Source organism: Salvelinus alpinus, chromosome 5 (assembly GCF_045679555.1).
Source record: "Salvelinus alpinus chromosome 5, SLU_Salpinus.1, whole genome shotgun sequence".
Classification (NCBI taxonomy): domain Eukaryota; kingdom Metazoa; phylum Chordata; class Actinopteri; order Salmoniformes; family Salmonidae; genus Salvelinus; species Salvelinus alpinus.
The window spans coordinates 20,400,126-20,426,357 of record NC_092090.1 but is presented as its reverse complement, the minus strand read 5'-3'; the positions used below and the strand labels follow the sequence as shown (position 1 = coordinate 20,426,357).

Here is a 26,232-nt window from a genome sequence, read left to right as displayed (position 1 = left end):
TTCCTCCTCCTCCCCCTCTTCAAATCTTCCTCCCTACTCATATCTTCTTCCTCCTTTTCCCCATACTCATCTTCCTCTTCCTCACATCTTGTATATCACTCTTCCTCCTCCTCTTCCTCACATCTTGTGTATCCCCCTCCTCCTCTTCCTCACATATTGTATATCCCCCTCCTTCTCTTCCTCCTACTCTCCTCATGGATCTCCCATGGAGCTGGAGGAGCACTCACTGTTTTACAGGGTCAGCTCAGAACTTGGCTGGAGAAGGGAGAGAGTGTAGAGAAAGGGGATAGAGAGGGAGAGGAAAGGGAAGGGAAGAAAACGGCTAGAGAAAGGGAAGAGAGGTGAAGAAGAGGGGAAAATAGAAGAAACGAGAAGGGAAGGAAAGAGGAGAGAGGGGAAGGAAAGAGGAGAGTGTAAGGAAAGAGGAGAGAGAAGGAAAGGACAGAGGAGAGAGAGGGGAAGGAGAGAGAGGGGAAGGAAAGAGGAGAGAGAGGGGAAGGAAAGAGGAGAGAGAGGGGAGGAAAAGAGGAGAGAGAAGGAAAGGAGAGGAAAGAGAAGGGAAGGAGAGGGAAGGCAGCATAACATTGGAAAGAGAGGGGCGGAAAGGTGAAAAAGAAAAAAAGTGAAAGGGTAATGGGAAAGGGGAGGGGAAAATAGATGGTTGATTGACATTCACAGGGCCCAGGGCTGAGGCGTGAAGCTGTGTGTTCTCCCAGTTCCATGTGAGTGTGGAGACGGTTGCCCTTCACTTGCTCTTATCAAAGTGATGTGGTCTTGGAACCAACGTGTTGTGATAGCAGGCAGCGGGACCACCTGTTGTGTACTGTAACCCGTTTGACCTCTCTAAAGACTTGGATAGATTTGAAGTGGAAATTCAGTAACTCTTACAAGACAATGGAAATTGCTATAATTAAAACCAATGTGTTTCGGCCTTTAGCCTTCATCAGGGTTTTTCAACAGATTTGCCAGGCCTCATGTTCATTCAATGAGGGGAAAGACGTTTGTTTTAAGTTGCTTACCTGCTTTTTAAACCTGTAGTAGAGAAATAAAAATAATATGTTTTATGTTTGATGTGTATGTATGCCAGTGTGGAGCCAAAGGCACATTTCCACATTTGGACTTGCTTGCTTTTGGTGGTGCAATGCCCTGAATGATGGCATGCCATGGCAGTCTTTCCTTCATAGAAGCTGCTAAGCCCGACCTGACACCAGTCTCACCAGATGTTATCCATAATGTCTCCTTTGGTCTTCTGGGAGGTCTTGGTCCATTACATGAGGGGACCCACAGTATAAATGTACTGGCAGCCAGCTCAGGATGTCTGTAAGAATGTCCAGCAAATCTCAGCCTTCTGACCTTTATCTGGAAAATCCGGACAATTAAGTTGTTTGTGGTCCAAATGTCATCATGTGATCCTGATTGGTCAGACTTTGGTTGGACCATGGTATTTAGTCTCATATTCTCACATGTTATGCATATACTGAACATATGTGTTCAAGTCACTTTGGATAAAAGCGTATGCTAAACGACTGTACAGTATTATATCATCCTGTCCTATCCTGTCTACTGTATATATTCTACTGCATGTGTTTAGCAGGTTTTACATGATAGGTACGGTACTGGCCGTAGGACCGTTGCTAGCCACAATTCTATTTTTCCAGGGATGTGGTCTGAGAGAGTACATTTTCCATGCTCTAATGGTTTATACGTTCCCCTCTAGATCCACTGACTCCATGTTATGAAGTAGAAAATCATTTTTTCCCCATTTACTACATATAGCAGAGTAAGTCTGATACTTGGATTATCTAAATAAAAGGTCAGACAATATGTTAGGCACAGATCTAGGATCAGCGTACCCTCCCTTAAGCCTCACCTAAACCATAATGGGGGGACAAACAAAACTGATCTTGGATCAATGTCAAGGGGGCAACTACATTCTACTACAGAGTAGAAAGACCTACGTTTTGAGGTTTCACCCCGTAATGGTTATGGTTAGGCTTCGGGAAGGGTAAACTGATCCTAGATCTGTGCATAAGGGTAACTTCTAGCCTGTGAGTGGTGGCCAAGCATCAGTCTGATGAAGTGGGATGTGGGTGGGAGTAGCTCTGTGTACATTCCCACATGGTCTAAATGGGATCTAACAGAGAGCTTATAGCCCGATAGAGATCCATAAACCACTGCATGGCTTTAGCAGCCCCCAGCCTCCCCTAGCCACACACCCATATACACAAACCCTGTTGTCTGTCCCCAGACCCAGATCCTGCCCTTTCCCCGAGACCCAGACCCTGCCTCTCTCCCCCAGCCCATAACCCCAGACCCAGACCCTGCCTCTCTCCCCCAGCCCATAACCCCAGACCCAGACCCTGCCTCTCTCCCCCAGCCCATAACCCCAGACCCAGATCCTGCCTCTCTCCCCCAGCCCATAACCCCAGACCCAGATCCTGCCTCTCTCCCCCAGCCCATAACCCCAGACACAGATCCTGCCTCTCTCCCCCAGCCCATAACCCCTGACCAAGACCCTGCCCTTTCCCCCAGACCAAGACCCTGCCCCAGCCACAGTCCCTGTGTTCCCAATCCCAGCCCTTGCCCTCTCCCCACAGCAACACTCCATATAAACAGTCCCTGTCCACTTCCCCCAGCCCCTCTCCCCCATGCCCTTTTACCCCAGTCTCAAAGGAAGTAGACTTCATGAGTCCAAAAACAGTATCTCCCTCTCTCCAGTCCCCACAAGCTGTTTTGACCCAAGCTTTCCCTGCATGGTGGTTCCGGTAATCTCTTAAATCTGTTATTGGAGTGTTTGAACCTGGGCCAATATTCATAGTGCCTCCATGCAGAAGTTCTGATCTAAGATCAGGTCTTCCCTGTCCATTAAATTATATTCCTTATGATCTAAAATGCTAAACTGAATCTCGATCAGCACTCCTACTGTGAGATGCTTTATGAATACGGCCCAGGAATCAAGTAGACATTGTGTTGCTCCTCTGTCCTGGATTGGTGGTGTTTGTTCCAGAGCCAAGAGAAGCTCAGGCAGACTTATTGGCCTTGAGGAATAGTTGAGCTGGAGAGGAAGGACAGCTCAGAGCATGGGAAGAGGACCAGTCCCTTCAGAGAGGACAAAAAGAGACTGGACTGTCCAGAGAGGGAGTTTAGGGTTTATGAGGCCCTCTTACCGAGATAGTGTATGTGTCTGTGTGTGTGTGTGTCTGTCTGTGTGTGTGTCTGTGTGTTTTTCTGTGCCTGTGTGTGTGTCTGTCTGTGCGTGCAAGTGTGTATGTGCTTTTGTCTGCCAATCAAATGAGCAGGTCTGTGCATGTATGCAAGCAAGTACACGTGTGTGTGTGTGTGCGTTCGCGTGTGTTTGAGACTTTAAAACACATACAAAACACGCCATTCATAACAATCTCCCACTAATCACACAGATCAACATCTCACTGAAACATGACCTAGGCATCCCAAATGGCACTCTATTCCCTTTGTAGTGCACCACTTTTGACCAGGGCCCATTGGGTAATAGAGTGCCATTTGGGATGCGTGCATTAACTCAGTGAAAATATGAAAGAGAGGTTCATCATCATTAAAGGAAATTAGATCTTTAATCGACTGATTAATTTGATTAGACTAGATCAGGACTTTACATTTATTCTGATTTCATGCACTAATAGCATCTGCACACACACACACACACAGACAGACAATGCACACACGCTATACGCACGCACACTCAGACACAACGCACCCACACAGTTACATACACACACACGTAGCTGTTGTCTTAACCGGGGTTTGACCCAGCCTGAGACATAGTTTTATGTCATGTGACTGCTGAGAGATCATAGGCTGTACAGTTCTAGACTCTGGTCATGTGACTTCTCATAGGCTGTACAGTTCTAGACTCTGGTCATGTGACTGCTGAGAGATCATACAGTAGGTATACAGTTCTAGACTCTGGTCATGTGACTGCTGAGAGATTATACAGTAGGTATACAGTTCTAGACTCTGGTCATGTGACTGCTGAGAGATTATACAGTAGGTATACAGTTCTAGACTCTGGTCATGTGACTGCTGAGAGATCATACAGTAGGTATACAGTTCTAGACTCTGGTCATGTGACTGCTGAGAGATTATACAGTAGGGATACAGTTCTAGACTGGTCATGTGACTGCTGAGAGATTATACAGTAGGGATACAGTTCTAGACTCTGGTCATGTGACTGCTGAGAGATTATACAGTAGGGATACAGTTCTAGACTCTGGTCATGTGACTGCTGAGAGATTATACAGTAGGTATACAGTTCTAGACTCTGGTCATGTGACTGCTGAGAGATTATACAGTAGGGATACAGTTCTAGACTCTGGTCATGTGACTGCTGAGAGATTATACAGTAGGTATACAGTTCTAGACTCTGGTCATGTGACTGCTGAGAGATTATACAGTAGGTATACAGTTCTAGACTCTGGTCATGTGACTGCTTTGAGATCATACAGTAGGTATACAGTTCTAGACTTTGGTCATGTGACTGCTGAGAGATCATACAGTAGGGATACAGTTCTAGACTCTGGTCATGTGACTGCTGAGAGATCATAGGGTAGGTATACAGTTCTAGACTCTGGTCATGTGACTGCTTTGAGATCATACAGTAGGTATACAGTTCTAGACTCTGGTCATGTGACTGCTGAGAGATTATACAGTAGGTATACAGTTCTAGACTCTGGTCATGTGACTGCTGAGAGATTATACAGTAGGGATACAGTTCTAGACTCTGGTCATGTGACTGCTGAGAGATCATACAGTAGGTATACAGTTCTAGACTCTGGTCATGTGACTGCTGAGAGATCATACAGTAGGGATACAGTTCTAGACTCTGGTCATGTGACTGCTGAGAGATCATACAGTAGGTATACAGTTCTAGACTCTGGTCATGTGACTGCTGAGAGATTATACAGTAGGTATACAGTTCTAGACTCTGGTCATGTGACTGCTGAGAGATTATACAGTAGGGATACAGTTCTAGACTCTGGTCATGTGACTGCTGAGAGATCATACAGTAGGGATACAGTTCTAGACTCTGGTCATGTGACTGCTGAGAGATCATACAGTAGGGATACAGTTCTAGACTCTGGTCATGTGACTGCTGAGAGATTATACAGTAGGTATACAGTTCTAGACTCTGGTCATGTGACTGCTGAGAGATCATACAGTAGGGATACAGTTCTAGACTCTGGTCATGTGACTGCTGAGAGATTATACAGTAGGTATACAGTTCTAGACTTTGGTCATGTGACTGCTGAGAGATCATACAGTAGGGATACAGTTCTAGACTCTGGTCATGTGACTGCTGAGAGATCATACAGTAGGTATACAGTTCTAGACTCTGGTCATGTGACTGCTTTGAGATCATACAGTAGGTATACAGTTCTAGACTTTGGTCATGTGACTGCTGAGAGATCATACAGTAGGTATACAGTTCTAGACTCTGGTCATGTGACTGCTTTGAGATCATACAGTAGGTATACAGTTCTAGACTCTGGTCATGTGACTGCTGAGAGATCATACAGTAGGTATACAGTTCTAGACTCTGGTCATGTGACTGCTGAGAGATTATACAGTAGGTATACAGTTCTAGACTCTGGTCATGTGACTGCTGAGAGATCATACAGTAGGTATACAGTTCTAGACTCTGGTCATGTGACTGCTGAGAGATCATACAGTAGGTATACAGTTCTAGACTCTGGTCATGTGACTGCTGAGAGATCATAGGCTGTACAGTTCTAGACTCTGGTCATGTGACTGCTGAGAGATCATACAGTAGGTATACAGTTCTAGACTCTGGTCATGTGACTGCTGAGAGATCATACAGTAGGTATACAGTTCTAGACTCTGGTCATGTGACTGCTGAGAGATCATACAGTAGGGATACAGTTCTAGACTCTGGTCATGTGACTGCTGAGAGATCATACAGTAGGTATACAGTTCTAGACTCTGGTCATGTGACTGCTGAGAGATCATACAGTAGGGATACAGTTCTAGACTCTGGTCATGTGACTGCTGAGAGATCATACAGTAGGGATACAGTTCTAGACTCTGGTCATGTGACTGCTGAGAGATTATACAGTAGGTATACAGTTCTAGACTCTGGTCATGTGACTGCTGAGAGATCATACAGTAGGGATACAGTTCTAGACTCTGGTCATGTGACTGCTGAGAGATCATACAGTAGGGATACAGTTCTAGACTCTGGTCATGTGACTGCTGAGAGATTATACAGTAGGTATACAGTTCTAGACTCTGGTCATGTGACTGCTGAGAGATCATACAGTAGGGATACAGTTCTAGACTCTGGTCATGTGACTGCTGAGAGATCATACCGTAGGGATACAGTTCTAGACTCTGGTCATGTGACTGCTGAGAGATCATACAGTAGGTATACAGTTCTAGACTCTGGTCATGTGACTGCTGAGAGATTATACAGTAGGTATACAGTTCTAGACTTTGGTCATGTGACTGCTGAGAGATCATACAGTAGGGATACAGTTCTAGACTCTGGTCATGTGACTGCTGAGAGATCATACAGTAGGTATACAGTTCTAGACTCTGGTCATGTGACTGCTTTGAGATCATACAGTAGGTATACAGTTCTAGACTTTGGTCATGTGACTGCTGAGAGATCATACAGTAGGTATACAGTTCTAGACTCTGGTCATGTGACTGCTTTGAGATCATACAGTAGGTATACAGTTCTAGACTCTGGTCATGTGACTGCTGAGAGATCATACAGTAGGTATACAGTTCTAGACTCTGGTCATGTGACTGCTGAGAGATTATACAGTAGGTATACAGTTCTAGACTCTGGTCATGTGACTGCTGAGAGATCATACAGTAGGTATACAGTTCTAGACTCTGGTCATGTGACTGCTGAGAGATCATACAGTAGGTATACAGTTCTAGACTCTGGTCATGTGACTGCTTTGAGATCATACAGTAGGTATACAGTTCTAGACTTTGGTCATGTGACTGCTGAGAGATCATACAGTAGGTATACAGTTCTAGACTCTGGTCATGTGACTGCTTTGAGATCATACAGTAGGTATACAGTTCTAGACTCTGGTCATGTGACTGCTGAGCGATCATACAGTAGGTATACAGTTCTAGACTCTGGTCATGTGACTGCTTTGAGATCATACAGTAGGTATACAGTTCTAGACTCTGGTCATGTGACTGCTGAGCGATCATACAGTAGGTATACAGTTCTAGACTCTGGTCATGTGACTGCTGAGAGATTATACAGTAGGTATACAGTTCTAGACTCTGGTCATGTGACTGCTGAGAGATCATACAGTAGGTATACAGTTCTAGACTCTGGTCATGTGACTGCTGAGAGATCATACAGTAGGGATACAGTTCTAGAATCTGGTCATGTGACTGCTGAGAGATCATACAGTAGGTATACAGTTCTAGACTCTGGTCATGTGACTGCTGAGAGATCATAGGCTGTACAGTTCTAGACTCTGGTCATGTGACTGCTGAGAGATCATACAGTAGGTATACAGTTCTAGACTCTGGTCATGTGACTGCTGAGAGATCATACAGTAGGTATACAGTTCTAGACTCTGGTCATGTGACTGCTGAGAGATCATACAGTAGGGATACAGTTCTAGACTCTGGTCATGTGACTGCTGAGAGATCATACAGTAGGGATACAGTTCTAGACTCTGGTCATGTGACTGCTGAGAGATTATACAGTAGGTATACAGTTCTAGACTCTGGTCATGTGACTGCTGAGAGATCATACAGTAGGGATACAGTTCTAGACTCTGGTCATGTGACTGCTGAGAGATCATACCGTAGGGATACAGTTCTAGACTCTGGTCATGTGACTGCTGAGAGATCATACAGTAGGTATACAGTTCTAGACTCTGGCTTTGTGGATGAGATGGTAATAATGAGACAGCCCTACCACAAAGGTCAAGAATAGTGAATTATTTAAAACAAACTTGTATTGCCACGCTTTCTGTAGTGTTTCAGTGAATTATGATGTATGACATGTTAACATGAATTGTGATGTATAACATGTTAACATGAATTGTGATGTATGACATGTTAACATGAATTATGATGTATGACATGTTAACATGAATTATGATGTATGACATGTTAACATGAATTATGATGTATGACATGTTAACATGAATTATGATATGACATGTTACCATGAATTATGATGTATGACATGTTAACATGAATTATGATGTATGACATGTTAACATGAATTATGATGTATGACACGTTGACATGAATTAGGATATATTACATGTTAACATGAATTAGAATGTATGACATGTTAACATGAATTAGGATATATTACATGTTAACATTATGTATAACATGTTAACATGAATTCTTATATATAACATGTACACTATCTTTTTTATATACCACATTATGTGTATAATCAATTTCCATACAATCAATTTCCTGCACACCAAAAAAGTGTATAGTATTTTATTGTATCATATAGTGATGACTGTGGTTGAGATACATGTCTTGTGTTCCTTTGCTGCTGCAGGGTACACTGGGATATCTCTGGTGGACTGCATATCTCTAGTCCTGGGCCGGGGGACAGAGGAGTCTACAGGTGTACAGCCTCAAACACCCACGGTTCAGCCTCAGAGACTACACAGCTGCTGTTAGCTGGTGAGTACCCAGTCAACTGGGTTATATATGGGAGGCAGGTAGCCTAGCAGTTAGAGCGTTGGGCTTGAATAGCCGAGCCTTCAAGGTGAAAAATATGCCGATGTGCCCTTGAGCAAGGCACTTAACCCTAATTTGCTCCAGGTGCGCTGTACTACTATGGCTGACCCTGTAAAACAACACATTTCACTGCACGTATCCGGTGTATGTGACAAGCCAACATGGTATTATATTCATTAGTACACCCCCAGCCCCAAGGTTCGCCAAAGTATACGTCGTCTGGTCTTTGGCATCCCAACGCAAATAGCGTAGTCGGCAATACATTCCTAACCCCCCGCGACTAGCGAGCCGGAAAACAAAGGGGGGAAATATATGTACTAGTCTTAATAAAACCTCATTTCCACCACCATGCGTTCAGCCAATCAGGTTGCACCGCCTGCTGTACGCAGCGTCCAGAAGTAGCTAGCCTCCCTAGCATTGTGGTGGAAATGGGTTTTATTAAGACACTGATCATATTTTTCTAGCAGCCCCCTATTAAATGTAGTTCAGGAGGAAACCAATGTTTTTGTAGCCTGATAGGAGGATGTTTTATTTTATGAACCAGTCGCCGGGCGACGTGAGTGTATTACCGGCTGGGTTGATTCTCAACACCAAGAGATAATACACAACGTCAGGAAGAACACCCTCTAGGGGTCTCGGCGCTAGGGCACACCGTAGGAAAACGGTTTGCAACAGAAAATGAAAACAAGCGTTTCTTATTGGACAAGTTCAGGTAGTCCCTACTGTTTTCAGCCAGTTTGCGTCCGTTTAGTTCCTAGTGAATACGAACATGTCCCAGGTCTGATAAGTATTATAAGCATGCAAATGATGAAATGCTCCAAGAGGAAATGATCATGTATTCATAGTATGTACATTATTTATAATCATTTATTAATACTTATTCATGAAAGTTATTATGAAATGTTAGTCAGCCCAGAGACACAAATAAAGTGCAAATGGTAATTTATGTTTCTTAAAAAACAGTAGTTACAGGGGGGGGGGGATAAATGAGCCACTTGGAAACATTTGTAGTTGTTGTCTGTTTTTCACAGAGCCTCCTGTGATAGCTGTGTCGTGGAGGAACGTATCGGACAAGGAAGTCCCCAGTCTGAGGGCTGTGGTGGGGGGACGGGTCAGCCTACGCCCTGGGGCTAACCTAACTCTAGACTGCCCCGTCACAGGTAGGCCTCACCAAAGCAATTAAATCCCATACACTCTTAGGAAAACGGCTTCCTAAAGGGTTCTACAACTGTCCCCATAGGAGAACCCTTTTCGATTCCAGGTAGAACTCTTTTGGGTCTCTTTTGTAGACCCTCTGTATAAAATGTTCTACATGGAAATCAAAGGGTTCTGCCTGAAATCAAAAAGGGTTCTTCAAAGGGTTCTCCTATGGGATTAGGGTTCCTGCCTATCTAGGGAGTTTTTCCTAGCTACCGTGCTTCTACATCTGCATTGCTTGCTGTTTGGAGTTTTAGGCTGGGTTTCTGCACAGTGACATTGACTGATGTTAAAAGGGCTTTATACATGCATTTGATTGATTGAGATGCACTACATGGAACCAAAATGGTTCTTCAAAGGGTTCTCCTATGGGGACAGCCAAAGAACCCTTTTAGGTTCTAGATATCACCTTTTGTAGAATGGATCATGCCATAGTGATTATAATTATGTGGATCTCATAGGAACAGACAGTCCCTCCATTTTGTGGTTCACATTGTCAAGCTCCAAAATGATCTGCCATGTGTTTAAATTGAATTTCAAGCAATAATAGATATCTGGTGTAAGGTAGCACATTCAGGCAGACATGATCAAGCTATGAAGTGGACATACCTTGTGTTGAAATTGTATTTCAAACAATAACTTGTATCTATACAGCATATCTATACAATAGTATCAATGCAGCATATGTATAGTGAAAATAGTAGGATATTTTGACCACACTGGTCTTTGTCAGTTGTAGTTTTGGCTGCTCTTTGGCAGTAATATACTGTGGTTAACACAAATTAATGTCAGCCTAGTCCTACTGCGATCTAATACGCTAACATGGGTTTTATATATCCATATGGTTATGTGGCAGATCAAAGCTACGGTGTAGACACGCAGAAAGACACAGTTAGCTGAAAAGTGAATGGTGTGGAAAGCCACCATGCCAGTCAGGGCTCTAGCGGTCGACACATGGATTTAAACTTCCTGGTTCAGTTACAGCTGTAATGATGTGTATAAAATGAGAGCAGAGCTTTGATTGAGAAGTCATGATTGTGACGAGGCTTGGCAGTTGGCTACGGCATCATGCAATATCACAACATAGTGCAATATGTTGTTGAAAATGATCCCTTTTAGCATTTTTAGCTAGAGAGGTTTGTCATTTATGATCTGAAGTGGTATTAGACCAGAGCCCTATCTGACCCCCTATTCCCCATGTAGTGCACTACTTCTGAATCCATATAGGGCACTCAATTTGACCACAGCCCTATCTGACACCCACATAGGGCTGTGGTGCACTATGGGACATTGGGGGATAGGCCGGGGTGTTATTGGAGACAGCCAATAACCTTGACCAACCACACCATAGTTATTGGGTTGAATCTTCCCAGGTTGCCTCCTAAATGCCACCCTATTCCCTTTATAGCACCCTACTTTTAACCAGGGCCTATAGGGTAGTGCACTATATAGAGAATAGGGACCCATTTGGAATGCGCCTCCAGCCTCATCATCACCTTAGTGAGAACCGCCTGAGATGAAAGGACATGTTATTTAAGTCTAATTTGTTTTGGCCTTACACCTTTACAGAAACGCACGCACGCACGCACGCACGCACGCACGCACGCACGCACACACACACACCTTGCACACCCTAGCACCCTCTCTCTCATCCCATTCAATCACTGGTGATTAAAGCAGCTGTGTGTGTATTTGTGTGTGTGTGTGTTTATGTAAAGGTGTAAGGCCAAAACAAATGAGACTTAAATAACACGTCCTTTCATCTTAGTGAGAGTAGAAAGGAGAAGGGAGAAGTGGAGAGAGAAAGAGGGAGACGAGGGGAGAGAGAAAGAGAGAGAGAAAGGTATTTAAAGGCAATGTAAAGAGATACTGTCTTTTATTTGTTACTTAGGGTTGTGGAGAGATGTCTGGCAGCAGTCGGCTTCCCTCCAAGACACACACACACACACACAATGCACACACACACACACACACACACACACACACACACACACACACACACACACACACACACACACACACACACACACACACACACACACACACGCACGCACGCACGCACGCACACACACACACAATGCACACACACACACAATGCACACACACACACACACTGCACACACACACACACACACAATGCACACACACACAATGCACACACACACACAATGCACACACACACACACACAATGCACACACACACACACACAATGCACACACACACACACACAATGCACACACACAATGCACACACACAATGTACACACACACACAATGCACACACACAATGCACACACACACACAATGCACACACACACACACTGCACACACACACACACACACACACACACACACACACACACACTGCACACACACACACACACACGCACACCTGTAGGATCCAAGCTATTAGATCTTATATACCATCCTGATTGCAGAAGGTAATTTAATCTGTATCAGAGAGGTCAGAGAGATCCTGAGAAACAATCACTGGACCTTCACACACACCATTTTACCTTGTCAGTATATTCAATATTGGATTCATCTCCAGTGAGTTTTGTGTACATGCATTTCTCATAAGAAAAAACACATATTTGTATTTGTATTGATTATGGATCCCCATTAGCTGCCAAAGCAGCACCTACTCTTCCTGGGGTCCAGCAAAATTAAGGCAGTTTATACAATTTTAAAAACATTACAATACATTCACAGATTTCACAACACACTGTGTGCCCTCAGGCCCCTACTCCACCACTACCACATATCTACAGTTCTAAATCCATGTGTATGTATAGTGTGTATGTTATTGTGTGTGTGTGTGTCTGTGTGTGTCTGTGTGTGTGTGTGTGTGTGTGTGTGTGTGTGTGTGTGTGTGTGTGTGTGTGTGTGTGTGTGTGTGTGTGTGTGTGTGTCTGTGCCAATGTTTGTGTTGCTTCACAGCCCCCGCTGTTCCATAAGGTGTTTTTTAATCTGTTTTTTAAAATCAAATTTTACTGCTTGCGTCAGTTACTTGATGTGGAATAGAGTTCCATGTAGTCATGGCTCTATGTAGTACTGTGTGCCTCCCATAGTCTGTTCTGGACTTGGGGACTGTGAAGAGACCTCTTGTGGCATGTCTTGTGGGGTATGCATGGGTGTCTGAGCTGTGTGCCAGTATTTCAAACAGACAGCTCGGTGCATTCAAAAGAAATAAATAAAAGTAGTGATGAAGTCAATCTCTCCTCCACTTTCAGCCAGGAGAGATTAACATGCATATTATTAACATTAGCTCTCTGTGTACATCCAAGGGCCAGCCGTGCTGCCCTGTTCTGAACCAATTGCAATTTTCCTAAGTTATTTTTTGTGGCACCTGACCACATGACTGAACAGTAGTCAAGGTGCGACAAAACTAGGGCCTGTAGGACCTGCCTTGTTGATAGTGTTGTTAAGAAGGCAGAGCAGCGCTTTATTATGGACAGACTTCTCCCCATCTTAGCTACTACTGCATCAATATGTTTTGACCATGACAGTTTACAATCTAGGGTAACTCCAAGCAGTTTTGTCATCTCAACTTGCTCAATTTCCACATTATATGTTTATGTATGCTGATAATTATACAACACGTGGGTCTAATCCTGGATGCTGATTGGTTAAAACAGCATTCCAGCAAGTGTCTATTCCACAAATTACCACCGGCTAAGGCTATGACGTTGAAATGTCTATTTACTGTTCAAACTCACTGCACAGTCCACTGTCTTATCAGCCCAGCCAGGCAATTTATAAACTCTATCTCTACTGTAAAAAAGCGTGTAGACAATATCTGCCCTTTCTTTTAGACTAGAAATATATCCTGCCAATATATCCTGCAAACACCGGCTTCTCAGGCATTATCACATAAATGACAGTTGGTAAGTGGTATTGGTTAGTTAGTTGAATGGAGGTGATACAACAGCACCCTCCTGTGGTAGAGACCATTCTCAACACATGAACCAGAAGAGGTCACAGGAGCAGATATGGGGTACTGCTCAGTGGAGGCTGGTGGGAGGAGCTATAGGAGGACGGGCTCATAGTAATGGCTTGAATGGAATAAATGGAACGGTATCAAACACATCAAATATATGGAAATTCCATTCCAGCTATTACAATGAGCCCATCTTTATGCTATAGGAAGCCCATATTCCTAAAGCATGAAGATGGCGGCCTCCATGTACTTACCACAAATGCCTAATTTGCTAAGTTCGCCGTATTGTTCAATGCTTTCCATTGCACATGTTTTGTATTGGCATTGGCACAGTATACATGATCCGAGTTCGAGCTCCAAAGATGGCGGCAGTTAGAAAAAACAAAACAAGTAGATTGTGCTGATTTACTGGCACATTGGACCATGTCGCGTGCCGTAGTTTAAGAACTCTCTGGGTAGTGCTAAAAACAATGACTTCCTATCTGAATTCCTCCATCTTTATGCACCTTCGCCATTGAAATGGAATTGACCCCCATCCCTGATTCATAGATTGACTATGTGAGACAAAACAGAATGAGCTTGTCTAGTAACAGTCTGGCTGTGGCTGCTCAGACCCAATAGCAATATGTTTGAATAACTGTAGCCAAATACAAGCCAATAGGCACATGCTGTTCAGGGCTGCGTCCCAAACAGTAACCGATTCTCTATATAGTGCACTCATTTTGACCAGGGCCCATACGGAAATAGCGCACTGCATAAGGAATAGGGTGCCATTTGGGACGGTACGGTATGTGTGTGTCTGAAGGGAGTGGTCAAGACGTAAGGATTGGCATCCAGTGCTCTGATTTGTCCCAGTGATTTGTAATAACCAGTCTCAAGTAGTCTAATCAGTCTCTCTGTCATCAGGGCGTTCATCTATGTTGGACATTCTATGTGTGTTTTTGTATTTGTTTAGAGTTAAGTATTCTGTGATTTGTGGGCTGTCTGAATCAGTTATCCTCAGTCTTGTGTCTCTTACACTAGTTCTCTCTCTCTCTCTCTCTCTCTCTCTCTCTCTCTCTCTCTCTCTCTCTCTCTCTCTCTCTCTCTCTCTCTCTCTCTCTCTCTCTCTCTCTCTCTCTCTCTCTCTCTCTCTCTCTCTATATATATATATTATATATACCAGGTGTGCCTCAGCCTACAGTAACTTGGCAGAGGAAGGAGGGTGTGTTAGATGTCAGCGTGGCAGTACCCCTGCCCTCTGGTTCTCTGTGGCTCCAAAACGTCACTCTCCAGAGCCAAGGCACCTACTCCTGCGTGGTTGCCAACCCCATAGGAAAATCCACTGCTTCCACTGTTCTCCATGTCACCGGTGGGTTCACACACACACAAGCGCACATACACACACACACACGAGTGTGCGTAGTGTATACACAGATTTACACACAAGTGCTGTGGCAGCCCACACGCACGCACACACAGCTGAGGTATAGGGCTGTGCTAGCTATCAGGGTGGTAAAATCCATCTCCTCTCAAATGTTAATGTTAATCACACCTCATTGTGGCACGCACACACACACTCACACACACACATACACACACACATGCTACCCTGACCAAACCAGGGTGGTCCAAGAACGATTACCCTGCAATATTTGTCTAACACTCAGACATTCACTAAACATGCTCTGTATTCTGTACCGACCAGGGTCTACATTTCTCCTCTTACATGATGTCTGTTACTCTGGAACATATCCGAACCTACTGTAAACCTCCACACAACATGATGATAACCTACTGTAAACCTCCATACAATGTGATGATAACCTACTGTAAACCTCCATACAACATGATGATAACCTACTGTAAACCTCCACACAACGTGATGATAACCTACTGTAAACCTCCATACAATGTGATGATAACCTACTGTAAACCTCCACACAACATGATAACCTACTGTAAACCTCCAAACAACATGATGACAGCCTCCTGTAAACATACAGCAGCAGCATACCACCCTGCATACCACTGCTGGCTTGCTTCTGAAGCTAAGCAGGGTTGGTCCTGGTCAGTCCCTGGATGGGAGACCAGGTGCTGCTGGAAGTGGTGTTGGAGGGCCAGTAGGAGGCACTCTTTCCTCTGGTCTAAACAAAGATCCCAATGCCCCAGGGCAGTGATTGGGGACACTGCTCTGTGTAGGGTGCCGTCTTTCGGATGGGACGTTAAACGGGTGTCCTGACTCTCTGAGGTCATTAAAGATCCCATGGCACTTATCGTAAGAGTAGGGGTGTTAACCCCGGTGTCCTGGCTAAATTCCCAATCTGGCCCTCAACCATCACGGTCACCTAATATAATCCCCAGTTTACAATTGGCTCATTCATCCCCCTCCTCTCCCCTGTAACTATTCCCCAGGTCGTTGCTGCAAATGAGAACGTGTTCTCAGTCAACTTACCTGGTAAAATAACGGTAAAAAAAAAAAAAATACATACAATGTGATGTTATCTTACTATAAACCTCCATACAACGTGATGATAACATACTGTAAACCTCCATACAATGTGATGTTATCTCACTGTAAACCTCCAAACAACATGATGACAACCTACTGTAAACCTCCATACAATGTGATGTTATCTTACTGTAAACCTCCACACAACATGATGACAACCTACTGTAAACCTCCATACAATGTGATGCTATCTTACTGTAAACCTCCTTACAGCATGATGATAACCTACTGTAAACCTCCATACAACAATGATAACCTACTGTACACCTCCATACACCATGATGATATGTTGAATGTTACCAGGACTAATACAGAAATGAGACGAGGGATTAATGAAGGCCCTAGTTAGAACATGGTAGGGGAGGAGGACAGAAACATTCTGCCATTTTGTTTAGATTTGACTGTGGTTTCACTTTTCTTGCCCCAGTGAATGATTGATTGACGGATGGATTTATTAATTGATTGATGGATTGATTGACAGGTCCAGCTCCAGACACAGCTCCAGACCCAGCTCCAGGCAGAGGTTCTACAATGTCCCAGCAGTTCAAGGAGCTGAGCAGGAGGAGAGTCCTCATGGCTTCACGCATGGGAACCACTGTGACCATCAGACCTGGAGACATCCTACGCATAGGTACTGCACACATACTTACACAAGTTTGAATGAATGCACACACACACACACACACACACACACACACACACACGCACTGCCTCAAGCATTATCATAATGACCAATGGCCTCCCTCTCTCCTTCCAGGATGCCCAGTGGTTCCAGACCACAGAGGGCCTGTCCGTTGGGACTACCAGAACCACACTTTGAAGGAGTCCACCTGGACCGGACCAGACCTTGCCCCAGGAAAGAGGCTGGGTCCTGGGCAGGATCAGGGTCTGGGTCTGGGTCTTCAGTACCGTATACTGATGGGAGGTCGTGTTCTGGAGGTGAACACGGTGCAGGGAAGGTTCTCCGGACACTACCGGTGCCAGACCCCCATCCACAACAACACACAGCTGCTGTCCGCTTGGATCCATGTCCGTGCTGAAGGTGTGTGTTTATGTGTGTGTGCGTACGGTTTACGCACAACTTTCTGCTGGCCATAATTTATAACATTTAATGAGACCCACTCCACAAAGTTCTCATAACGTTCCATGTACTTCATTGTAATTCCAGGTATGTGTGCAGTCCGATGTTACACTGAACTGACGCGTGTCTTAGCTGGTGTGTGTATTCCCCGGCTTCTAATGCTCTTATTGTACAAATCAACCCATTCCCTTTGTAGAGCTCCATTAAGTCTCCCTTCTCCCTCCCCTTATGTCCTGTTCTTAACTGGATCAAACACACACATGATGGCTATTGTGCTGTCAGGTCCAACCTCACTTTCAGGCTTTGTCCCAAATGGCACCCTATTTCCTACATAGTGCACTACTTTTGACCAGGGCCTACAGGTAGTAGTGCACTATGGAAAAGGGTGCCATTTGGGACGTAACCTGGGGCTGCTGCATATTTTGAGTCTACTGATAATTGTCCCAGCCCTCTGCCTAAGCTCTTCCAGAGCCCACTAACGCTCCGGTTCAGGACACAGAAAGGACAGAAGGGAACTTTAACTAGAAACAACATGGGGTCCAAGAGGTTTTGGCACAGCTTAAAACGATACAGGGTTTAGGGCTTAAGTTCACTACCATGCCTGAGACATTGCTTGTATTGACCTGCCGGATTCTTTCTTTCTCTCTCTCTCTCTCTCTCTCTCCCTCTGTCTCCCTCTCCCTCTCTCTCTCCATACTCCTCCACTTCCCTCATGTCTGAATTATAAAAATTCTTCAGAGGAAAGATATGTTCTGATGACTGTGAGTGGTACAAATTCCCATGTTAATTGGGGTCTGGTGATAGCTAACAGCTGTATCCACAGAGAGGCTGAGATTGTGTTCCAAATGACACAATATTCCCTACATAGTGCACCACTTTTGCACTATGTATCCATAGTGCTCTGGCCAAAAGTAGTGCACTATGTAGGGAATAGGGTGCCATTTGGGACAGGCCTGCAGTGTACTGTAGCTAGCTGTGCCTCAACCTTTTATTCGTCGTAATGGGAAGTATTTGAATGACAGTAATGTGATATTATTGAATGAAAATGATAGGCCCAGTGTTGGCCAAACCATAGTTTGTTTTACTGCTATGATGTGGTATGAAGTCAAACTGGGTAATGAGGATTTGGTTTGCTTTACTTGGTGTCGATGGGTCAGTGAGTGTGGTGGTGAGTGTGGTGGTGGGTGGGTCAGTGGATGTACTAGTGGGTGGGTCAGTGGGTGTGGTGGTGAGTGGGTCAGTGGATGTACTAGTGGGTGGGTCAGTGGGTGTGGTGGTGAGTGGGTCAGTGGATGTACTAGTGGGTGGGTCAGTGGATGTACTAGTGGGTGGGTCAGTGGGTGTGGTGGTGGGTGTGGCGGTGGGTGGGTCAGTGGGTGTGGTGGTGGGTGGGGTGGTGGGTGGGTCAGTGGGTGTGGTGGTGGGTGTGGTGGTGGTGGGTGGGTCAGTGGGTGTGGTGGTGGGTGGGTGGGTCAGTGGGTGTGGTGGTGGGTGGGTGGGTCAGTGGGTGGGTCGGTGGGTGTGGTGGTGGGTGGGTCAGTGGGTGTGGGTGTGTGTTCTGTAGTGCTGTGTAATGTGTTTCTGGCTAGTACTGCTGTGGTGTTTATAACATATTGTGTATGTGTGTGCGTGAGCGTGCGTGCTGTGGGGTTTGTTTCGGCTCAATAACGTGTGTGTGCGTGTGTCTCCAGAGTTTGCGTGGCGTCTTGGGGACTGGACGGCGTGCAGCGCCTCGTGTGGGGACCGGGGAACGAGGACGCGGAGGGTCCGCTGTGTCACGCCAGAAGGACGTGAGGTCACACCCTCCATGTGTCACCACCTAGACAGACCTGTCTCCTCACAGCTGGCCTGCAACCTGCATGACTGCCCCCCCAGGTACACACACACACACACACACACATACACACACACACACACACACACACTCTCTGACACACACGCAAGCACGCACACACACACTCTCTCAGACACACACACAAACCACACACACTCTCTGAGACACATACAACACGCAAGCACACACACACACACCAAATACATCTGCTTTTCTAGGTAAAACAGATGCATTGGTTTCACTGACCCCTGAGGAAAAATCTACAGGGAAATAGGTCATTCAGCTTCATGAGCCACTGTCATGAAGAGTCTTGTCTACTATAGCTGTGTCCTAAATGTCCTTTTATAGTGCACTTCTTTTAAAACAGATCCCTATGGGCATCCTTATGGGCCCTGGTCTAAGGTAGTGCACTATATACATTATAGGGAATAGGGGTCCATTTGGGATGTAGGCTATAGCTCCTTATTTAGTCTCCTTCTTCTACTGCTTTATGTCAGCAACTGTCCAAGACCAATATACATGAATCACGTTCAGGTCCAAGTGTTGAGGTTTCATTGTTTTTCCTTGTACTGTAGCAGTCAATAGGGGGGAGTGGGATAAGTTGAGACATTTTTTACATTCAGCATCACCCTGTCAAGGGAAATATAGTATTCTTTCTAACAAAGATATCTAAATATATTGCAGAATATTACAGTTTTTTTTCAATTGCTAACAAGCATCGGTCAATACTGAAGCCACTTTTTCAAAACTCTTCACACAGTCTGTATTACCAACATGCATCTTGGCCAAACAGTTCATCTCACCTCCAAAACTCACTCAAACCACCAAAACACTTCATACGTGTCTCAAAATAAGCTAGTTCGACCATAACACTGGCAACAGTTCTCACTCAGAAAGCATACGTTGTCACTCATAACACACTGACCTACAAAACACTAACAACAGGGAGCATTACAAACGATTAACTTTTCTCTTTGAAGTTTGAATGAATTTTCACATAAATCAGTATTTCATTATAGAATAACACATTTTCACTTTATTGACTGTACTAAAGTATAGAATGTACTAAAGAATGAAACAGAAATGCAGCAATTTGCTTCAATTGTAACGGCTGTCGCTCTCCTCATCCTCGGACGAGGTGAGGAGAGAAGGATCATCAGACCAAAATGCAGCTTCAGGGAAATAAGCCATCTTTATTATAAATACGACGATGGCAACACGAAACGAAACAAAACACTTTCAAACTACAAAATAACAAAACGACGTTGACGAAACCTGAACATAAACTTACATAACTACACGTAAACTCACGGACAGGAAACAGACGACATCGAAACGAAAACGAACAGCCAAACAGTCCCGTATGGTACATACATCGACACGACACAGGAGACAATCACCCACAACGAACACTGTGACAACGCCTACCTAAATATGACTCTTAATTAGAGGAACGCCAAACACCTGCCTCTAATTAAGAGCCATACCAGGTAACCCAAAACCAACACAGAAACAGAAAACATAGAATGCCCACCCAATCTCACGTCCTGACCAACTAACACACAAAAACTAACAGAAATAGGTCAGGAACGTGACAGTACCCCCCCCACAAGGTGCGAACTCCGGACGCACCAGCACAAAGTCTAGGGGAGGGTCTGGGTGGGCATCTAACCACGGTGGTGGCTCAGGCTCCGGGCGCGGTTCCCACCCCACCATAATCCATCCTAGCCCCCTCCCTTCAAGAATGTCCACCCTCTTACTTCCCCCACAAAATCCTCCTAATAACAAATCTAATAATGACAATACCGGGACAGAGAGATAAACCAAGACAGAGGGATAGATAAGACTATAGAGGTAGATAAAGATAGAGAGGGAGATCAGGATAGAGGGGCAACTCCGGACTGAAAGGCAGCTCCGGACAGAGAGACAGCTCTGGACTGATGGGCAGTTCTGGGTATCTAGCCTTTTCAGGCTGAAGGGCAGCTCATGGCTGACTGACGACTCTCGATGCTCATGGCTGGCTGACGGCTCTCGACGCTCATGGCAGGCTGACGGCTCTCGACGCTCATGGCAGGCTGACGGCTCTCGACGCTCATGGCAGGCTGACGGCTCTCGACGCTCATGGCAGGCTGACGGCTCTCGACGCTCATGGCAGGCTGACGGCTCTCGACGCTCATGGCAGGCTGACGGCTCTCGACGCTCATGGCAGGCTGACGGCTCTCGACGCTCATGGCAGGCTGACGGCTCTCGACGCTCATGGCTCTCTGACGGCTCTGGCTGCTCATGGCTCTCTAACGGCTCTAGCTGCTCATGGCTCTCTGACGGCTCTGGCTGCTCATGGCTCTCTGACGGCTCTGGCTGCTCATGGCTCTCTGACGGCTCTGGCTGCTCATGGCTCTCTGACGGCTCTGGCAGATCCTGTCTGGTTGGCGGCTCTGGCAGATCCTGTCTGGTTGGCGGCTCTGGCAGATCCTGTCTGGTTGGCGGCTCTGGCAGATCCTGTCTGGTTGGCGGCTCTGGCAGATCCTGTCTGGTTGGCGGCTCTGGCAGATCCTGTCTGGTTGGCGGCTCTGGCAGATCCTGTCTGGTTGGCGGCTCTGGCAGATCCTGTCTGGTTGGCGGCTCTGGCAGATCCTGTCTAGTTGGCGGCTCTGGCAGATCCTGTCTAGTTGGCGGCTCTGGCAGATCCTGTCTGGCGGGCGGCTCTAGCGGCTCCTGTCTGGCTGACGGCTCTAGCGGCTCCTGTCTGGCGGATGGCTCTGTAGGCTCATGGCAGACGGGCGGCTTTGCAGGCTCATGGCAGACGGGCGGCTTTGCAGGCTCCTGGCAGACGGATGGCTCAGATGGCGCTGGGGAGACGGATGGCTCAGATGGCGCTGGGGAGACGGATGGCTCAGATGGCGCTGGGGAGACGGATGGCTCAGATGGCGCTGGGGAGACGGATGGCTCAGATGGCGCTGGGGAGACGGATGGCTCAGATGGCGCTGGGGAGACGGATGGCTCAGATGGCGCTGGTGAGACGGATGGCTCTGGCCGGATACGGCGCACTGTAGACCTGGTGCGTGGTGCCGGAACTGGAGGCACCGTGCTAATGATAAGCACCTTCCTACTAGTGCGGGGAGCAGGGACAGGGCACACTGGACTCTCAAAGCCCACTCTATACCTGGTGCGAGGTACCGGCACTGGTGACACCGGGCTGAGGGCAAGCACATCAGGATTAGTAGGGGGAGAAGAAACAGTGTGTACAGGGCTCTGGAGACGCACTGGTAGCTTAGTGCGTGGGGCCGGAACTGGAGGCACCGGGCTAGATACACGCACTACAGGGAGAGTGCGTGGAGGAGGAACAGGGCTCAGGATACGCACTGGTAGCCTAGTGCGTAGTGTAGACACTGTAGGTACTAGGCTGGGGCGGGGAGGTGGTGCTGGAAATACCGGACCGTGGAGGCGTACTGGCACTCTTGAGCATTGAGCTTGCCCAACCTTACCTGGTTGAATACTCCCGGTTGCCCGACCAGTGCGGGGAGGTGGAATAACCCGCACCGGGCTATGTAGGCGAACCGGGGAAACCATGCGTAAGGCAGGTGCCATGTATGCCGGCCCGAGGAGACGCACTGGAGACCAGACGCGTTGAGCCGGCCTCATGACACCTGGCTCAATACTCAATCTAGCCCTACCAGTGCGGGGAGGTGGAATAACCCGCACTGGGCTATGCACTCGTACAGGAGACACCGTGCGCTCTACTGCGTAACACGGCGCCTGCCCGTACTCCCGCTCTCCACGGTAAGCCTGGGAAGTGGGCGCAGGTCTCCTACCTGCCCTTGGCCCACTATCTCCTAGCCCCCCCCCAAGACATTTTTGGGAATTACTCACGGGCTTTTTTGGCTTCCGTGCCAGACGCGTTCCCTCATAGCTCCGGTTCCTCTCCCAGGTAGCCTCTGCTCTCCTCAATGCCTCCACCTGTTCCCATGGGAGGCGATCCCTCCCAGCCAGGATCTCCTCCCAAGTGTAGCAACCCTTTCCATCCAAAACATCGTCCCATGTCCATTGCTCCTTTCTCTCCTGTCCCTTACTCCGTTTCGTTTTCCCTTGCCGCTTGGTCTTAGCGTGTTGGTGGGTGATTCTGTAACGGCTGTCGCTCTCCTCATCCTCGGACGAGGTGAGGAGAGAAGGATCATCAGACCAAAATGCAGCTTCAGGGAAATAAGCCATCTTTATTATAAATACGACGATGGCAACACGAAACGAAACAAAACACTTTCAAACTACAAAATAACAAAACGACGTTGACGAAACCTGAACATAAACTTACATAACTACACGTAAACTCACGGACAGGAAACAGACGACATCGAAACGAAAACGAACAGCCAAACAGTCCCGTATGGTACATACATCGACACGACACAGGAGACAATCACCCACAACGAACACTGTGACAACGCCTACCTAAATATGACTCTTAATTAGAGGAACGCCAAACACCTGCCTCTAATTAAGAGCCATACCAGGTAACCCAAAACCAACACAGAAACAGAAAACATAGAATGCCCACCCAATCTCACGTCCTGACCAACTAACACACAAAAACTAACAGAAATAGGTCAGGAACGTGACATCAATAGCCTTTATTTTTTTCTATGTATTTGCATATAGTAATTTACTTGTGAAAAATAAAAAGTTTAAACAAAAAACGAATTCCTGAAATTCCAGGGCTGCAATAATAATTACAACAAAAAAACATCATCAACATGTATAGTATAATCACTCATACTGTACAGTACTGTGAGGGTTCTAGTTCTCATCAACATGTATAGTATAATCACTCATACTGTACAGTACTGTGAGGGTTCTAGTTCTCATCAACATGTATAGTATAATCACTCATACTGTACAGTACTGTGAGGGTTCTAGTTCTCATCAACATGTATAGTATAATCACTCATACTGTACAGTACTGTGAGGGTTCTAGTTCTCATCAACATGTATAGTATAATCACTCATACTGTACAGTACTGTGAGGGTTCTAGTTCTCATCAACATGTATAGTATAATCACTCATACTGTACAGTACTGTGAGGGTTCTAGTTCTCATCAACATGTATAGTATAATCACTCATACTGTACAGTACTGTGAGGGTTCTAGTTCTCATCAACATGTATAGTATAATCACTCATACTGTACAGTACTGTGAGGGTTCTAGTTCTCATCAACATGTATAGTATAATCACTCATACTGTACAGTACTGTGAGGGTTCTAGTTCTCATCAACATGTATAGTATAATCACTCATACTGTACAGTACTGTGAGGGTTCTAGTTCTCATCAACATGTATAGTATAATCACTCATACTGTACAGTACTGTGAGGGTTCTAGTTCTCATCAACATGTATAGTATAATCACTCATACTGTACAGTACTGTGAGGGTTCTAGTTCTCATCAACATGTATAGTATAATCACTCATACTGTACAGTACTGTGAGGGTTCTAGTTCTCATCAACATGTATAGTATAATCACTCATACTGTACAGTACTGTGAGGGTTCTAGTTCTCATCAACATGTATAGTATAATCACTCATACTGTACAGTACTGTGAGGGTTCTAGTTCTCATCAACATGTATAGTATAATCACTCATACTGTACAGTACTGTGAGGGTTCTAGTTCTCATCAACATGTATAGTATAATCACTCATACTGTACAGTACTGTGAGGGTTCTAGTTCTCATCAACATGTATAGTATAATCACTCATACTGTACAGTACTGTGAGGGTTCTAGTTCTCATCAACATGTATAGTATAATCACTCATACTGTACAGTACTGTGAGGGTTCTAGTTCTCATCAACATGTATAGTATAATCACTCATACTGTACAGTACTGTGAGGGTTCTAGTTCTCATCAACATGTATAGTATAATCACTCATACTGTACAGTACTGTGAGGGTTCTAGTTCTCATCAACATGTATAGTATAATCACTCATACTGTACAGTACTGTGAGGGTTCTAGTTCTCATCAACATGTATAGTATAATCACTCATACTGTACAGTACTGTGAGGGTTCTAGTTCTCATCAACATGTATAGTATAATCACTCATACTGTACAGTACTGTGAGGGTTCTAGTTCTCATCAACATGTATAGTATAATCACTCATACTGTACAGTACTGTGAGGGTTCTAGTTCTCATCAACATGTATAGTATAATCACTCATACTGTACAGTACTGTGAGGGTTCTAGTTCTCATCAACATGTATAGTATAATCACTCATACTGTACAGTGCTGTGAGGGTTCTAGTTCTCATCAACATGTATAGTATAATCACTAATACTGTAGAGTACTGTGAGGGTTCTAGTTCTCATCAACATGTATAGTATAATCACTAATACTGTAGAGTACTGTGAGGGTTCTAGTTCTCATCAACATGTATAGTATAATCACTCATACTGTACAGTACTGTGAGGGTTCTAGTTCTCATCAACATGTATAGTATAACACTCATACTGTACAGTACTGTGAGGGTTCTAGTTCTCATCAACATGTATAGTATAATCACTCATACTGTACAGTACTGTGAGGGTTCTAGTTCTCATTAACATGTATAGTATAATCACTCACTGTACAGTACTGTGAGGGTTCTAGTTCTCATCAACATGTATAGTATAATCACTCATACTGTACAGTACTGTGAGGGTTCTAGTTCTCATCAACATGTAGTATAATCACTCATACTGTACAGTACTGTGAGGGTTGTAGTTCATCAACATGTATAGTATAATCACTCATACTGTACAGTACTGTGAGGGTTCTAGTTCTCATCAACATGTATAGTATAATCACTCATACTGTACAGTACTGTGAGGGTTCTAGTTCTCATCAACATGTAGTACAATCACTCATACTGTACAGTACTGTGAGGGTTCTAGTTCTCATCAACA

At 45.3% G+C, this 26,232-nt stretch overlaps 1 protein-coding gene across 1 annotated transcript in view; it reads left to right on the top strand.

The window, feature by feature from the left end:
* Window positions 1-26,232, top strand: part of adamtsl3 (ADAMTS-like 3) — a 236,604-nt gene that overhangs the window by 202,696 nt on the left and 7,676 nt on the right. Inside the window, exons 24-29 of the mRNA XM_071400865.1 lie at window positions 8,561-8,688; window positions 9,777-9,905; window positions 15,048-15,233; window positions 16,855-17,004; window positions 17,131-17,415; window positions 19,146-19,329. Coding sequence (XP_071256966.1) covers window positions 8,561-8,688; window positions 9,777-9,905; window positions 15,048-15,233; window positions 16,855-17,004; window positions 17,131-17,415; window positions 19,146-19,329 — 1,062 coding nt within the window. The remainder of the gene's footprint in view (window positions 1-8,560; window positions 8,689-9,776; window positions 9,906-15,047; window positions 15,234-16,854; window positions 17,005-17,130; window positions 17,416-19,145; window positions 19,330-26,232) is intronic.